This window comes from Tachyglossus aculeatus, chromosome X1 (assembly GCF_015852505.1).
Source record: "Tachyglossus aculeatus isolate mTacAcu1 chromosome X1, mTacAcu1.pri, whole genome shotgun sequence".
NCBI classification, from domain to species: Eukaryota; Metazoa; Chordata; class Mammalia; order Monotremata; family Tachyglossidae; genus Tachyglossus; species Tachyglossus aculeatus.
The window spans coordinates 32420760-32439155 of record NC_052101.1 but is presented as its reverse complement, the minus strand read 5'-3'; the positions used below and the strand labels follow the sequence as shown (position 1 = coordinate 32439155).

Genomic DNA, 18396 nt, shown 5'->3' with positions numbered 1-18396 from the left:
CGCTCGTGCTCGCGGGGAAGCGCAGCCCCGTGGCGCCCGGGGAGAAAGGCTCCCGCTCGTGCCCGCGGAGAGGCGCTGCCCGCTCGTGCTCGCGGGGAAGCGCAGCCCCGTGGCGCCCGCGGGGACGCGCGGCCCCGTCGTGCCCGCGGGGACGCGCAGCCCCGTCGTGCCCGCGGGGAAAAGTTCCCTATCGTGCCCGTGGAGGGGCGCTGCCCGCTCGCGCCCGCGGGGACGCGCAGCCCCGTCGTGCCCGCGGAGAGGCGGTGCCCGCGGGGAACAGCTGCTCGCTCGTGCCCGCGGGGGAAACTTCCCGTTCGCGCCCGCGCGGGCGCGGGGCGGGCCCAGCTCCTTCCCATCGGCCTCGGGTTGCGGGCGTTTCAAACATGGAGGAGCGGGAGCGGGAACGGGAGCGGGAGAGGGAGCGGGAGCGGGAGCCGTCGGGCCCCGGCAGCCCCAGGCTGGACGTCCGCTCGTCCCGCTTCGACCCGCTGCTGGCCCTGTACGCCCCCCGCCTGCCGCCCATCCCCTACCCCGACGCGCCCTGCTTCGACAACCTGGCCCACTACGAGAGCTTCCTCCGGGGGCACGGGGGCAGGGCCGCCGGGGGCAGGGCCAGGGCAGGCGGCCCGAGCCCCGGACCCTCCGCGGGCCCCTCCTCCGCCCGCCGCCGCCGGCGCCGCGGGGCCTCCTCCTCCTCCTCCTCCGGGGGGCCCGACCCGGACCGGCTGCAGCGGCTGCGCCGGCTCATGGCCGTCAGAGAAGAGCAGCAGGAGCAGGAGGAGAAGGGCGCCAAGGGCACCAAGGGCACCAAGGGCACCAAGGGCACCGCGGACCGCAGGAGGAAGGCGCCGCGCAACGTCCTCACCAGGATGCCCCGTGGGTAACGCCGCCGCCGGGGTGGGGGTGGGGGGGGTCTGCCGTTTAAGAACAATAATAATAATAATAATGTTGGTATTTATTAAGCGCTTACTCTTCCTCACTGTACCTCGCTCTCGCCCCGTCCCTCCATCGACCCCCGGCCCACGTCCTCCCCCGGGCCTGGAATGCCCTCCCTCTGCCCACCCGCCGCGCTAGCTCTCTTCCTCCCTTCAAGGCCCTGCTGAGAGCTCACCTCCTCCAGGAGGCCTTCCCAGACTGAGCCCCTTCTTTCCTCTCCCCCTCGTCCCCCTCTCCATCCCCCCGTCTTACCTCCTTCCCTTCCCCACAGCACCTGTATATATGTATATATGGTTGTACATATTTATTACTCTATTTATTTATTTTACTTGTACACTTCTATCCTACTTATTTTGTTGGTATGTTTGGTTCTGTTCTCTGTCTCCCCCTTTTAGACTGTGAGCCCACTGTTGGGTAGGGACTGTCTCTATGTGATGCCAATTTGTACTTCCCAAGCGCTTAGTACAGTGCTCTGCACATAGTAAGCGCTCAATAAATACGATTGATTGATTGATTGATTGATTACTCTGTGCAAAGCACTGTTCTAAGCGCTGGGGTCGATACAAGGTAATCAGGTCACCCCACGTGGGCCTCACGGCCTTCATCCCCATTTTCCAGATGAGGTCACTGAGGCTCAAATAAGCGAAGTGACTTGCCCAAACTCACCCGGCTGACAAGCGGCGGAGCCGGGATTTGAACCCACGACCCCTTGACCCCAGAGCCTGGGCTCTTTCCGCTGAGCCGCGCTGGTAGTAGAATGGCTTTCGTTGAGCCCTTGTTATGTGCGGAGCGCTGGTGTAAGCGCTGGGGAGGTTACAGGGTGATCGGGTTGTCCCACGGGGGGGCTCACGGTCTTAATTCCCATTTTACAGGTGAGGGAACTGAGGACCGGAGAAGTGAAGTGACTTGCCCAGGGTCACACAGCTGACAAGTGGCAGAGCCGGGATTTGAACCCGTGACCTCTGACTCCAAAGCTCGTGCTCTTTCCGCTGAGCCGCGCTGGTGATATAATGGCATTTGTTAAGCGCTTATTATGTGCGGAGCGCTGTTGTAAGCGCTGGGGAGGTTACAGGGTGATCGGGTTGTCCCACGGGGGGGCTCACGGTCTTAATCCCCATTTTACAGGTGAGGGAACTGAGGACCGGAGAAGTGAAGTGACTTGCCCAAGGTCACACAGCTGACAATTGGCAGAGCCGGGATTTGAACCCATGACCTCTGACTCCAAAGCGTGTGCTCTTTCCACTGAGCCACGCTGATAGATAATAATGACACTTATTAAGCGCTTACTATGCGCGCAGCACCCCTCTAAGCGCCGGGGAGGTGACAGGGTGATCGGGCGGCCTCACAGTCCTCATCCCCATTTTCCAGATGAGGTCACTGAGGCCCGGAGAATCAATCAATCGTATTTACTGAGCGCTTACTGTGTGCAGAGCACTGGACCGAGTGAAGTGACTGGCCCAAAGTCACCCAGCTGACAAGTGGCTTTGAACCCGTGACTTCAGACTCTCTGGGGCCTCGCAGCCCTCATCCCCATTTTCCAGATGAGGTCGCTGAGGCCCAGAGGAGCGAAGTGACCAGCCCAAAGTCACCCAGCTGGCAAGTGTACTTCCCAAGCGCCTAGTACAGTGCCCTGCACACTGTAAGCGCTCAATAAATACGATTGATTGAAGTGGCGGAGCCGGGATTTGGAGCCGTGCTGCTTCTCTGATAATAATAGTAATAATGGTATTTGTTAGGCACTTACTATGCGCAGGGCACCGTGGCCCGGTGGCAGTAATAATGATAATGATGGTGTTTGTTAAGCGCTTACTATGTGCAAAGCACTGTTGGGGAGATGACAGGGTGATCGGGCTGCCCCCCGGGGGGCCTCACGGTCCTCATCCCCATTTTCCAGATGAGGTCACTGAGGCCCGGAGAATCAATCAATCGTATTTACTGAGCGCTTACTGTGTGCAGAGCGCTGGACTAAGTGACTGGCCCAAAGTCACCCAGCTGACAAGTGGCTTTGAACCCGTGACCTCGGACTCTCTGGGGCCTCACAGTCCTCATCCCCGTTTTCCAGATGAGGTCACTGAGGCCCGGAGAATCAATCAATCGTATTTACTGAGCGCTTACTGTGTGCAGAGCGCTGGACTGAGTGAAATGACTGGCCCAAAGTCACCCAGCTGACAAGTGGCTTTGAACCCATGACCTCTGACTCTCTGGGGCCTCGCAGTCCTCATCCCCATTTTCCATTTGAGGGAACTGAGGCCCGGAGAATCAATCAATCGTATTTATTGAGCGCTTACTGTGCGCAGAGCGCTGGACTGAGTGAAGTGACTGGCCCAAAGTCACCCAGCTGACAAGTGGCTTTGAACCCGTGACCTCTGACTCTCTGGGGCCTCACAGTCCTCATCCCCATTTTCCAGATGAGGTCACTGAGGCCCGGAGGAGCGAAGTGACCGGCCCAAAGTCACCCAGCTGGCAAGTGTACTTCCCAAGCGCCTAGTACAGTGCCCTGCACACTGTAAGCGCTCAAGAAATACGATTGATTGAAGTGGCGGAGCCGGGATTTGGAGCCGTGCTGCTTCTCTGATAATAATAGTAATAATGGTATTTGTTAGGCGCTTACTATGCGCAGGGCACCGTGGCCCGGTGGCAGTAATAATGATAATGATGGTGTTTGTTAAGCGCTTACTATGTGCAAAGCACTGTTGGGGAGATGACAGGGTGATCAGGCTGCCCCCCGGGCGGCCTCACAGTCCTCATCCCCATTTTCCAGATGAGGTCACTGAGGCCCGGAGAATCAATCAATCGTATTTACTGAGCGCTTACTGTGTGCAGAGCGCTGGACTAAGTGACTGGCCCAAAGTCACCCAGCTGACAAGTGGCTTTGAACCCGTGACCTCTGACTCTCTGGGACCTCACAGTCCTCATCCCCATTTTCCAGATGAGGTCACTGAGGCCCGGAGAAGTGACGTGGCCGGCCCAAAGTCTCCCAGCTGACAAGTGGCGGAGCCGGGATTTGAACCCATGACCTCTGACTCTGGCTGCCCCCTGGGTGGCCTCACAATCCTCATCCCCATTTTCCATTTGAGGGAACTGAGGCCCGGAGAAGCGAAGTGACCGGCCCAAAGTCACCCAGCTGACGAGTGTACTTCCCAAGCGCTTAGTCCAGTGCTCTGCACACTGTAAGCGCTCAATAAATACGATTGATTGAAGTGGCGGAGCCGGGATTTGGAGCCGCGCTGCTTCTCTGATGATAATAGTAATGATGGCATTTGTTAACTGCTTACTATGCGCAGAGCACCGTGGCCCGGTGGCAGTGATAATGATAATGATGGCATTTGTTAAGCGCTTACCATGTGCAAAGCACTGTTCTAAGCGCTGGGGAGGTGACGGTGATCAGGTTGTCCCACGGGGGGCTCACAATCTTAATCCTCATTTTCCAGATGAAGTCACTGAGGCCCAGAGAAGTTAAGTGACTTGCCCAGAGCCACACAGCTGACAAGCAGCGGAGTCTTGATTAGAATCCATGACCTCTGACTCCCAAGCCCGGGCTCTTTCCACTGAGCCACGCTGCTTCCCCGGGTTTGGGACTCGGAGGACGTGGGTTCTAATCCTGGCTCCGCCGCTTCTCTGCTGGCTGACCTTGGGCAAGTTACTTCACTTCTCTGGGCCTTCGTCTGGAAAATGGGGGTGAAGACTGTGAGCCCCACGCGGGACAACCTGATCACCTTGTATCCTCCCCAGCACTTAGAACTGCGCTTGGCACATAGTAAGCGCTCAACAAATGCCATTATTATTATTATCTGGGCCTCAGTTCCCTCATCTGGAAAATGGGGGTTGTGAGCCCCACGTGGGACAACCTGATCACCTCCTATCTCCCCCAGCACTTAGAACGGCGCTCAGCACATAGTAAGCGCTTAACAAATAACATTATTATTGTTTCAGTCCTCTCTGTGGACCGCTTACAGGGTGCTGTACTAAGCACTTGGGAGAGAACAGTACTACTACCACCACTAATGATAATGATGGTATTTGGTAAGCGCTTACTATGTGCTGAGCAGTGTTCTAAGCGCTGGGGGGGATACAAGGTAATCCGATTGTCCCATGTGGGCTCACATCCCCATTTTACAGATGAGGGAACTGAGGCACAGGGAAGTTAAGTGACTTGCCCAAAGTCACACAGCTGACAAGTGGCGGACCGGGGTTTAGAACTCAAAACCTCCGACTCCCAAGCCTGGGCTCTTTCCACTGAGCCAAGCAGTTATTCATTCATTCATTCATTCATTCATTCAGTCGTATTTATTGAGCGCTTACTATGTGCAGAGCACTGTACTAAGCGCTTGGGAAGTACAAGTTGGCAACATATAGAGATGGTCCCTACCCAGCAGTGGGCTCACAGTCTAGAAGGGGGAGACAGAGAACAAAACAAAGCATATTAACAAAATAAAAATAAATGGAATAAATATGTACAAGTAAAATAAATAGAGTAATAAATACATACAAACATATATACATATATACAGGTGCTGTGGGGAAGGGGAAGGGGATCTGTCTGTTTCTGCCCACAAAGAGCTGGGGGGGGAGAGGGGATGCCCCGAGCCCAGGGGTCTGCGGGATGGCGAGCTGAAGGGGGGGAGCGGGGCTTGAATCTGGGAGTCAGAAGGGCCTGGGTTCTAATCCCGACTTCACCGTGTGTCTGCTGTGTGACCTCGGGCGAGTCACTTCACTTCTCTGGGCCTCAGTTCCCTCATCTGTAAAACGGGGATTGAGACCGTGAGCCCCACGTAGGTCCAATCCAATCTGCTTGTATCCACCCCCGCACCTAGTAGAGTGCTTGTCACATAGCGCTTAACAAATGCCGCGATTATTACGATGAGCTTTCGATCAGTACGATCGATCGATTGGCTTCGAGCTGGAATAGGGCGGGCCGCCTCTGGTCCCGTAGAATCCCACGGGGAAGAGAGAAGGAGAGGGAGAGGAGACCAACAGGGCGTTTCAAAGAGCAAACATCCGAAGAGAATCCGCAGGATAAACGTGCAGGAAGCCAAGGAGGCTAGACTAGGTGATGTGGATGAATCTCGTATAAAAAGAAGAGTCGATCCTCTGCCATTTGGCGGCCTGGCCGGACATCCGTCCGGTGACCTACTTAGCCATCTACAGAAAGCCGGCCGGGAATCGCGGCCCAAATCATGAAATGATCAAGCGCTCGTTAAATGATAAAGCGCTACCTTTTGACCAACTGCTTGCGCTGAAATGAGTGAACGGGTATTTATCGAAAAAGAACGTCTTCGCAGACGCAGCTTTTTTGTAAGTCCAGTGGTTTAAAATGTTAGAGAAAGCCTTCTGTTGTCCAGCTCGCCTCCACCGGTGTGTTGGCATATCCGTGTTACTCCTAACCGAGAAAAGAATAGAGTCTCTGTTTTGTTTTACTCCAGGCTCAAATGTAATCTTGCTACGTTTTCTTATTGTAACAGTGCTTTCCTTTGGGCTCGTTTTCCCACATCTCGGTTTTGAACCTCTCCTAATAGGAGATGAGGTTTCCATTTGCCTATTTTAAAGCGTTTGAACAGTCAGACAGTTGTAGAATAATAATAACAACTTGAATTTGTTGAACACTTCTGTTTTTCCAAGTGCTTTCTCCTCAGTTATGTCATTTTACACCAGATGAGATGACAGAGAGGGCAAGCTCCCATTCGACTTTTGTGATCATCTGCCGGGGATTTGAACGCAGCAAGAAGCGAGTGGCCAAATTACCCTCCTGGCACAGGTGTCCTTGACTCTGTCTGGTCCACTTCCCCTACATTTGAAAACGTAAAATGGATCATTGGCCCCCAAGATCCAGCTTCGTTATCCTCAGAGGTGCATTTTTTTCAGGGGCGAGGGGGTGGGAGAGGGATAAATCAAGAACATGGAATAGCACCTTGTTAAATCTTTAAATGCTGGTGAAAGTCACAGATGTGAAAGTTAAAAGGCCCCAGGCTGGGTTTGCTAATTGGCCTACATGTCTATGTGGTGTGGAGTGCAGGGGAATGTTTCTAAAGTAGATATTTCAGTTCTTTTTCCTCTTTTAAAGAAAAGATGGAGGAAGGCCACTCAAGCCCCAGAAATAAACAAAACCTCAGAGTTTTTATACGAAAGAGCAGTGGGGGTGTGATGAAAGTATTTCGTATTTGAGGCAAGATTCAAGGGGGCCTTTTAAGTGCTGTTAAGTGCTAATACAGCTTCTACCTCCGCTTCCACATCTTCCATGCTGTCTTTTTTTCGGGAATAACCTACATTTCGTCTGCCGAGGCGTTTCCCTCTCATTCCAAAAAAAATCACTTCTTCCCTGCTGCCGTCATCCATCATGCTGGAGCAGTTGATGATGGACTTTTCCCGTTGGATGAGATCAGGACCGAGAACCCATGTGAAGGAATTGATTATTATATATCGTAGAGTGAGTGGCTTGTGTGACACCACTCACACTCTCTTGTCCCTACCAGTCAGGTTCCTGTGGGGGCACTTGATGCAGTGAGAGAGTAGTAGTAGTAGTAGTAGTTTGTGGGGGTTTTTTTTTGGGGGGGGTGTTGGGGGAGGCTGCGCATGACCCATTTACGGTCAAAGTGACCACAGCATAGTGCCGATGGTGTGCCGTAGTGCCACGGACCCACAGGTGGTTGTCGTGGAAGCCGCTGAAGATGTAGGTGAAGTTAGCTGGGAATGCAAGAACTTGCTTTGTATATTCAATTGCTTCACTTATAAATGTATAGCAGGCCGGGTTCCTTTCTTGTATAGGCTGTGCCCAAGACAACCAGTTTGCTTTGAGTGTGTAAGAAGAATTAAGGAATCAGTCTTATTTAGTGTGCAAAGTGCTGTACTAAGCACTGGAAAGAATGCATGGATATTGTTTCAGACACAGTTCGTGGTCCGCACAGTGCTCGTCAAGGGAGGATGGCAGACAGACAGGGCTCATAAAGGGAGCTCTCTTATCGTGGTAAAGGTTTTTGACCACCGCATGTTGCATGAGGTGGACAGGCCCAGAAGGAATCCTGAAAGGCACCGGCAAATGTGGGCGGCAAACGCCATCGTGGCTACCGAGGCAACAGGATGATGGGGGACAGTGGTACGGCCTACCACCGGTACGACTCCACAGGCACTTGCAGCTACAGGTGTGTCCTGCCAGTAAAGTGTTGGTGGGCATTTCTCAACATGCAGCACCCCGGCTGTCTACGTTCTTCATCATCATCATCAATCGTATTTATTGAGCGCTTACTATGTGCAGAGCACTGTACTAAGCGCTTGGGAAGTACAAATTGGCACCATATAGAGACAGTCCCTACCCAACAGTGGGCTCACAGTCTAAAAGGGGGAGACAGAGAACAAAACCAAACCTACTAACAAAATAAAATAAATAGAATAGATATGTACAAATAAAATAAATAAATAAATAGAGTAATAAATATGTACAAACATATATACATATATACAGATATATATATATATATATACGTTCTTGTTACACTCCATGCCCCAACGGGGACGTGACTAGCGGCAGTGAGTGTGGGTGGTGATGCCCAAATCACCCTGACTACAGTCAATTTTTCATGCAGGTTCTCGGTCAGTCACGAGTCACTTACTGGTACTTACTCAGCGCTTACTTTGTGCCAAGCACTGACCAAGATTCTTTTTTATGGTACTTATTAGACGCTTACTATGCGTCAAGCACTATTCTGAGTGCTGGGGTAGATTGAGATGATCGGGCCAGGTTCAGTGTCTGTCCCACTTGGGGCTCACAGTCTAAGTAGGAGGGCGAATGGGCATTTAATCCCCATTTTGCAACTGAGGCAACCGGGGCACAGAGAAGTTAAGTGATTTGCTCAAAGTCACACCGCAGGCAAGTAGTGGAGCCGAGTCCATGCTTTGTCCTCTAGGCCACAATTCTTCCCTTGGTAGGCACGATCTTTTCCCACAAGGAGCTTACAGTCTACAGTGGGAGACACCCATTAAAATCAAGCCTTAATCAGCCTGTTGCTATCTGCTGTGCAGCTGGTCATAGCACTGCTAGATGAGACTGTGAACCCGTTGTTGAGTAGGGATTGTCTATCTGTTGCCAAATTGTACTTTCCAAGCATTTAGTACAGTGCTGTGCACATAGTAAGCGCTCAGTAAATACAATTGAATGAATGAATGACTGGAGAGCTGGGCCTCACACTGTTGGCCTCTCAAACAGCTTAACCACTTGAGCCTGAAACAGACAGCTGGCAGCCTTTCATCCTGAACCCTGAAGCCCTGCCCTTTGCAGGATCACAGGCACCTAGTACAGTGCTCTGCACATAGTAAGCGCTCAATAAATACGATTGATGATGATGATGATGATGGGGAGAGAAGCTCAGCCCCAGTGGCGGCGTCACCTGAGGCCGGGGAATGAGACACCCAAGAGGTGATCAGCGGAAAAGATGCAAAGAGGTTACCTCAGGCCACCCTTAAAATATTCTCTGTTGACACAAATGCTTGGGAACTGGGAGCAAGAGACAGATCCTCAGTGCCAGATGTGCCATTGTATAATCGATCATTTTTGCTGCATCGAAGGAGAAATGTGCTTGGTGACCAGCGAATTTCAGGAGTAACCTTCATGTTACATGGTCACCTCCAGCTGACTGTTCTGGTCTCTAAGTCATGTAGAGCTGAATGGATTCTTCAGGCCCAGCACTTTACTTTGGCACGTTGGTTAAGAAATTAATCCCTTTGATAGACAAATGATTTGTTCCTGTCTTGTTTAAAGATTCTGCCGAATTGAAATTTAGATGCAGAGACTTCTTCGAGTCAAGTCAATTAAGGGCTTACAGTGAGCAAAGGGCTGGACTAAGAACGGGGAAGGATACATGGATATCGTTTCCGATACAGTACCTGGTCCACGCGGGACTCACAGAGGGAGGACGACAGACTCAGGGCTTACAAAAGGGAAGCCAAAAATAGCAGAGTAAAAATGGAACAGAACCAGAAATGACAGCAGTGAAAGAAAACCCATCTATTTCCCATCTCCTCCTAGCCCCAGTCTGGGATACCTGGCCTGAATTGGCACAAGCCTTCTAATGTTCTAACTGTTGAGAAGACAGACTTTGTCTTGCTGCAGCTCCTGTGGCAGCAGGGGCTCGGCTTCTCAGCGTGGGTACGAGTGTGGCGAGCTTGGGGGGGGTCCCGCTGTCCCTCGGCCGCTGCGGGGGCTGGGGCTTTGGCTCCCACAGAGGTACGGTGAGGGCCTGGGAAGTCGGACCACCTTCCCTGGAATCTGGAGCTCTGGTGAAGGAGAGCTTGGGAGGGAGGTGGTCCGGTGCTTCTGCCCACCCTCTGCTCCAGCAAGAATTTTCCATTAGTGGGAAGCCGATCCACCTGCCAGTGATAAAAAGTTGACTCAAATGCTTTTGGTAAAAAGCAACATAGTTTCTCTGGTCAATTAACTGGGCCTACCCAGTGCGGGAAGTGAGCTGGAACTGGCCAGAACTCAACTCTGGCACGGGAAAAAGTCCCAGAGAGGGTGCCTTGGGGAGAGAGGAGGGAGCTGCCCGGCCAAGGAGGAGCTCACTGAACCACCTCCAACTCCTCCTGTCTGCCGTCTCTTTGGTTGCCAACAATCCCAGCCCCACTTCTCCCATTTCACACCCCTTCCCCCACCCCAAGTCTCCGGGCTGCGTGCCTGGCAGCTCCTTCGGTGTCTGGCTGGCCGCCTGCCCCCGCCAGAAGGTCTGCCTCACCACCAGGGTGGTGAGAGCAGTGGGGTCCGCCGGTCTTCTGCTTAGAAGTTTTTCCTATTTTCGGAATTGACCCCACTCCTTTTGTTTCTTCTGGCAGTAAATGGGTATTATAGAAAGACACAAGACGTGGAAGAGAGTGAAGAACATTCTTAACATCTGGTACGAGGCTGGGTGATGTAGTTCCGTGGAAGCTCAGTGTGTTGTAGGAGGCGGAGGGACTTGCGTGTAACTGGGATCGTACTATCCTTTAAAAGCAGCCCCGTGCGAAGCTGCTTGTCCTGGGAAGGGAGTTGGGCATGACAACCTACAAAATTGATGGTATAGGAGGATGTTTTGTATTGTTTTTTTTTCTGAACTACGTTACTCTGGTGTGGACTGTTCCTCTTCTGGATCCGTTTGGGTGGGCTTGGCTGTTGGTTCCAGAGATGCACCCCGCAACCTCGACTCTGTTTACGAGCTAGCCGTGGCTCTCTTCTCTCATTTCAGTGCACGAAGGCAGTCCGCTAGGTGAACTCCACCGCTGCATTCAAGAAGGAGTGAAGGTCAACGTGCACATCCGAACTTTCAAGGGACTGCGCGGTGTCTGCTCTGGCTTCTTAGTCGCATTTGACAAGTTCTGGAACATGGTACATAAGCTTTTATTGTATGACTTGAAAGCCTCATGGGCCAAGGGGATTGGACTTTCTAATTGACTCTGTACCAACATAACTTTTTCCAGAATGTTGTTCAGAGCTGCACCTGAATTGCTTTCAAGTGGAGCCTGGAGTCTTGAGAAGGTCTGGGATCTCTTAATCCTGACAGTTTCCTGTTTCCCTAAACCCAGTTGCAGTCATTTTGGCTATAAAATACATTTTTTCATTATACAATTTAGATATTTCTGGATGAAGTGTTAGAGAACATTCTTCCCACAGCCAAGAGGATCTACAGATTAGCCCAAATAGATTCAGCAAAGGAAGAAGAGTTGTGCATATGCTTATGGTGTGGTGCTATTATGCTTCACCACAGCCTCAGCCTCCTGGTACCTGACGCACAAGACTTTGTGCTTTTTGTTTTTTTGCAAATTTAAAGTATTTAATATTACATGATAGCAGTGAGTGGCAAGAGCATCAATCATTCTGCTAGTGGTGGAAAAGCGATCATCTAGGAATTTGAATCCGTGGTTACTGTTACAGTTTTCCCCAAACACCCGATCCTTCAAGAATATAACCGTGGCATACAACAGAAATGGGTGCACTTGCCTTTACTCTCCTCAGCTCTTCCCCAGGCTCTGTTATTTCTTCCTCAGCAGTCCTGGCAGCCTTCCTTCTCGAGCTTTTTCCAGTGGGTCAACTCACTCGTCTTCCTTCCTCTCCTCCTATACAGAGTTGACAGAGGAGTTCTGTTGTCAGTCAAATCAGTAAATCAGTCGTATTAACTGAGCACCTAGAGTGTGCAGAGCACTGTACTATGCTCCGGGGAGAGGGCACTATAAAAGAGTTGGTATTTAAATGATCATGTTGTTGTACTTAATTGGTCATGTCCTGGTGTTCCATGCCCACACCGGGAACTAATAATGAGAAAATGATTCGTGTCAGTCAAAGGACATTGGAGCCATTCTCTACCAGGCACAACAACAGGATTTGGGAAGTGGAGAAGGAAGAGAGAGAGGAAGAAGAGCCCGATGTTCTGGAGTTTCAAAGTAGGCACTATGATGAAAACAATTTTTTAATGGCGTTCTTATATTCAGGCTGTAGGCCAGAGACTTTCCAGGGACGAGGGTGGGTGGGAGTGCAGATAAAAGCTTCTGAAGGGAGTTGGATCACGATCGCAAATGAATACGAAATCATTAGCTTCTTTTTCGGCTGAGTTTGTCACCAGCATTTTAATGTCATCTATTTTCAATGTCCTGCCTGTGAGCAAGGTCACCTGGTGACTGCACAGTGGTTTTTAATTGCGCTTTGAATTTTTCCATCTCCTCTGACTTTCTAGGCTCTGACAGATGTGGATGAGACATACAGAAAACCTGTCCTGGGTAAAGCATACGACAGGGAGCCTCAACTCACGCTCACCAGGGTAAGGCAGTTTCTGTAGACGTACTGAGACCACAGTCTGCATGCTTTCACTCTCACCCTGCCTCAGTTCACCGAATCCGGAGCTGGGATTTCCCAGCACGAAAACCCCATAGTTGGGAGCTAGGCCTGCCGTGAGGAAGATTGGAGCTTTCTGCCTTCTTCTATAAGCTCAGAGCAGTGATCTACAGTGTCTAAAGCTAATGAAATGCCTTTTGATTTCAGTGCTCCGGAGATAAATGCTGTTGGGCCGAGTTGTTTCTGCCCAACCTCATGAGACAAGATGGCTTTTTTTCTTGGCCAAGTCCCCCTGACAACTCTTTGATGGATTGGAAAAAGGAAATAGCCCATTTGCTTTCCAACTCATGTCAGTCTCAGCCGGGCAGGGAAGGAAAAATTGGGGCTAGGGGATTGAAAAAGTGGCTTTGAACGACAGAGAGACAGGTCTGTCTCCCCGTTCCTCACGTCTGCGTGACTTGTTTCCTTTCAGCTGTTTGACAGGTTGAAACTGCAGGATTCTTCCCTAAAAAAGGAAGCGGATTCCAAGTCTGCAGTGGCGGACTCCACACTGTCCAGATATTCCCAGACATCTACGTGGAAGGTGGCCTCAGTGTGGGGGAGAGGAGACAGCGAGAGCGGGAGCCAGAAGCGGTCCCGTTCGGCTTCCTCTTCGCTCCTGGCAGGCGGGAAAGAGGTTGCCAAGTCCGAGCCATCAGGCAGGACTACGCGGACCGAGGGCTCGAGCGCGGGGGGCACTAATTCCAGGGGCCGGTCCCGTAAGAAAAAGCAGAGGCCCAAAGTGGATTACCAGCAGGTGTTCACCCGGCACATTAACCAGATTTTTATCCGAGGCGAGAACGTCTTGCTTGTCCACCTCGCGCAGTGACCAGCTGAGGCACACACGGGTCTTTGTATTTAAAGAATAAATAGCATGAGTTGTAGTTGTGGTTCTGTGCTCCCCAGCAGCCCAGGGAAACGCAAAGTTGTGACGGTACCCTCTGATCTTGGCTGAAGAGAGGGAGGAGCCAGATTCAGTGCACTCTGACTCATCGGGCAGATCCTCAGAAGGGAAAGGGCAGCGGGACACTCACTGGAGAAGGGCGGGAGGTTGCTCTGGTCAGAGGTAGACGGGAGCCTATTTACTAAGATCTGAATTGGTTTCGGGTGCATTTCTAAATGCAGGCATTAAACACCAAGGGCAGATGATACGCTGGTCCTGGTGGGAATGTCTACAACTCCATCAGATGTTATAGGGTAAAGGAAAAGATTCCCCCAAAGAATGCTTTTCTCACCTCAAAGTAAGTGAATTAAATCTTCAAGAAATTAATACCAGGAAGAGTGGCTTAAATTGGGGGCAGGCTGCCCCTCATTTCCACCGCCAAATTTGGTTTTGCAGATTGGCTCCTTACCCTTTTTTAAAGTCTGCCTTTTCTTTAGAGGTTGCACTGTATCAGGACCTCCGTCTGAAAGAGCGAGGCCGGAGAAGGAGGGTAGGGTTAGGTTTGGGCAGACCTAGGGCAGCAAGCCATTATCTGCCTGGCCACGTCGGTGTCCGTGTCGTACAAAGAATGGCGGTGCCCAGCCAGGCCCACCTCAGCGAGGCCAGTGTCCGCATTTGGACGACCGGCTGTAAATGTGAAGAGGCTGCGCCGTGACTTGGCATCATCCTTTTTTTGCTGTTTCTCTGAGCTACGTGCCATTGTGCTGCTGCATGAAATGGGTGGTGTGGCCTAGTACAGTGTGAGCTGTCTCGTGAGCTAGGAAGTACCTCGCCGGAGGTCGCGTCTTTCGTGTCTGGCTTCAGTGAGCCGCCGAGTCCAGCATGAACTTGGTACTATACATATCGAAAAGCCTCAACTCTCCCTCCTGGAGATGGAAATGCGGGGTGCCTTTCATCATGGTCCTAACGTGAAACAGGGAAGCGGGTTCTTCTCTCACGACAGGCCAGGGGGGCTAGTGCTCATTGCGAAGCGGAGCGCGTTGCCTCGGAGGCACCCTTAACCTGAGCTGGAAAACTCTGCGGGAACCTCTCAGTTATGAAACTTCCAGAAAATCTGTTACACTCCTTCCTACTTGAACAGTTCTCTGCTCTATAAATCACCCAGTGGAGACCAAGAGGGCTGGCTTCCCCCTCTCCCCCTTCAACAGCAAAAGGCAACTTGTTCAAAGTCAGAGTGAGGAATGGCTAACCCGGTAAGTTGCCAGAATGGAAAAGTTTTCTCTTTTTTATAGCATCTTGGATGTACAACAGAATCCCTGTAGAGAGAGTAGCAGTGAGACCTCAGAGCTCGGTACAGAGTCTGGTCTCATTTGTAGGTGCTACCCCTGGATCTGCCCCTGCCTGGATCACTAGGTGACTGTTGACAAGTCAGTTACAACCCCCCCCCCCCGTGCCTCAGTTTCTCCATCTGTCTTATGGGGAGGTGAAATACCTACCTCAGTGGAGTGTAGGGTGGATGAAATAGGGGAAACTGTTTCAAAGACAGTGCTGTATAAGTGCCAGGCATCTTTTTACAGAGTCAACTTCCACAGCCTTTCAAGAGTTTTACTGGCAGGTACTATGTAATTAAGTCAGTATTTATCTTTAGGAATAAGATGTGCTACTCTTGTTATCAGAGATGCCACCTTTTCATTGTGAGCTTGGGGGTGGAAAGGTGGGAAGGGTTTTAAGGAGGATGGAGATGGGGAGGAGAGAGGCTTCAAAGAGCTAAGAAGTTCGAAAGCCACCATTTTGGGTCATTTTGACTCCCGTTGAAGGGGGTCGGCTCTCCCCCACCCCCAGACCCCAGGGCACCAATCCAATTGGATTGTTTTTGTAATCTAGGCAGTCAGGAAGAGCCTAATCGGGGGCATATAGTTTATGGGGAAATGGAAGATAAACCCCCATTAAAATGAAAAATATTCCTGGAGTTTGGTGGGTCACACGTATGAGAGTATAAACAGGGGCAGCCCTCAAAATCATTTTGGAAATCATTCTTTTTAAAAAGTCATTAGGCTGTAAAAAATTCTATTCAGCCCACTTTTCCAGTGCCATCCCTCTCTCTCCTCTGTAGGATGAGAAGACGAGTGTTTGTCTTAGATTCATTCTGAGTTCTCCTCACAAACACGTTCCCCGGAAAATATGTACACTCATGCATGTCTGTAGGATTCTGCTGCTTATCTAGGTACAACTGTGTTCATTTAAATTATTTTAGAACATGTATATTATGTAAGACTATATATCTGCACTGTATAAACCTTGGGCTGGGCCTTGGATGCTGACTTTTCAAATGAATTTAATTCAGTAAACATTTCATCTAGTGGAAAACTTTGATAGTTTTCTTTAAAAATAACCTTGTTCTGCTTTTATAAAATCACTCTTTCCTCTCTCCTCTCAATCATTGAAAATATTTCAAAGAGGAGAAACAAGCGTTTCTCAGGGATTCATCTGCTGCTCTTCCTTAAATATGTAATCCTCTTCGTTATGTCACAAAAGCCACGAAGGTGTCGGTTGTCAGATGTAGGAGATTTGATGGCAAAGAAGGACTAATCATTGGCCCCTCAGTTTGGAAAGCATTAAGACAATCTATGTGTAATGAGTCTTCTGTGTGCAGGAAATCTGCTTTCCAATCTTCTCTAGGATATTGAGTTGGGGGATCTTGCCGTAGGGATAATGTATTTGAGGATTTTCTGATTAAGACTTTTAAAAATGCCTAGGAGAATGACTCTAAACAAAAAAGTTTCTTAAGCTGAACCTTTATTGTATCTGAAAAAAGTCTTCCTGGGGATTGCACAACACTGCTGGCTTTTAAAACCAGGAGTAAAAGGAAAGCTCCGACTTATATGCGCAAGATTTCTCAGTAGGCATCATTCATGTAAATAGTTGGGGAGGACACTGTAATCACCCGCTCTTCCTCCCCGCAAAAAAATCACTATTTAAAGATAGAACTGATCTCTAAACTCAGGTGTGATCTGACGCTTGATTGGGGGGGGATTGTTAGTTCGATACTGACTTACCCCCAGGGATCAGGAATCATCGGTGCTGTCCCAAAGCCCTCTGGAACAAAGGAAACTTCCTCATTCTTGCAGCCGCTCCCTTGGAGCAGGATCAGCGGTGCCCTTCCAGTAAAACCTTAAAGTACTTATTTCCAGGAGGGTCCAGATGGTTCAACGATCCTCTCCCTTGAGACGGGAAACAGAAATCAACAAAATCCTTCGAGAGAGAGAAAAGTCTTGTCTCTTAAGCCCGTATTCAGGTTTTCACAGTCCTACCTAAACAGGAAATGATATCTTGCTGGCTGCATTGGAAAGCTTGGGAACTTTTCCTCTCCTACTGTAGCTGTAGGATTTCATCTGTGGAGTTCCTGTCAAAGCGTACTGAGGTTGGAGGAGGAAGGAGAATTAAGACTCCTCTCTCGGGGTTTTACAAACCCTTTTCAGCACTGCTGTGAGGGCTCTTACTCTTGAATGATGGAAATGAAAGCTTGCTGCCAAGGAAGGAAAAATGGCGTAGGATGTATTTTATTAGCGACTAGCTTCATGGCCTAGGGGAGGAAATGAGCACACCTGAGAGTTTGTCAGCCTTGTATTCATTTAGAATGAAAAGTAGTTAGAACAGCTGGTATAAAAGCCTCATTGGATTTCTTTTTTAATTCCTCTGAAAAGTTGGGAGCAGTCCCTCAGGAAAGATATGAAAGCTGCTCCAGCTCCTTTCCGTGATTGCTTCTGATATTCACTGCTTCGGAGTAAAGTGCGACCACATTGTGGTTTAGTCGTCGTGTCAGATGTGTGAAAAAATATTACACTCTTCTTTTTGAAGGGCATTATTAAGCCGGGGCTGCCTCCCTGTAGTCCTAAGTGTGCCGAGACTTAGGGAAACTGGGCTGGAATCCATTAGCCAGTTGTCATGACAGTAAAGCAAGTCGTGGGTGATGTCTGGAAAAGTGAAATTTCCTCCATGCAGGTATCTGAAGACACCCAGTCTTCCGTCTGGCATCGCAGCCACCAGAGGCACTGGAGGGATTTTGCAATATACTGACTTGTACCGTGTTTGTCTTTAAAAGGCCAATAGTGATGTGAATGTAAGTAATTATATTTGCACTACCCCGCTACCTGCTAAAATACAAAAAACAATGAATTGGAATCTTTAATGCAAATTGTGTCTAATATTTTCTAAGTGTCTGCCCTTTAAGGAGAAATTGCTTCTTTGAACCTAAATGTGAGTGTACAATGTTCTGCTTAATTAAAGTACTGTATATGAAGTCCTGGAACTGCAATAAAATCTCACTTTAATATGTACCCATCTGTTGTTTTGGTTCCTGCTGAATTTTGGTAGCTCTCATCCAGGTCAGCGGCTTCCTCATTGTCATAAAGCTGCCTCCGAGGTCGTGTCTGGCTCGGACAAGTCTTGTGGCGCCATGTGACACATGTGACCTGCTGCCGGTAACCTTGGCTCCTCCAGGTGATTCATGCCACTGGTTTTGTTTTGTTTTGTTTTTTAACTGATACCCAATTCCATTTGTTCACCAATAAAATTAAGTCCTAGGGAAGGACAGTGGACTCACTTTGATTTCACCAGCTCTCAGGTGTGGACTATGGAATTATTACATAAACTAGCTCACTGAATTCAATCTTTTCTCTTTGGCACAGTCTTCTCTGAAACTACCCTGTGCACTGACTCCTTGCATTCTTTTCCTGTGCACATTTAATGTATC

At 49.9% G+C, this 18396-nt stretch overlaps 1 protein-coding gene across 1 annotated transcript; it reads left to right on the top strand.

Annotated features, from left to right (window-relative positions):
- Positions 1 to 279: 279 nt before the first annotated feature.
- Positions 280 to 17980, top strand: LSM11 (LSM11, U7 small nuclear RNA associated). The gene is made up of 4 exons (XM_038740043.1): positions 280 to 876; positions 11142 to 11281; positions 12624 to 12707; positions 13194 to 17980. Exons 1-4 carry the CDS (start codon positions 384 to 386, stop codon positions 13587 to 13589), a joined length of 1113 nt encoding a protein of 370 aa, XP_038595971.1. The 5' UTR covers positions 280 to 383; the 3' UTR covers positions 13590 to 17980.
- Positions 17981 to 18396: the final 416 nt, after the last annotated feature.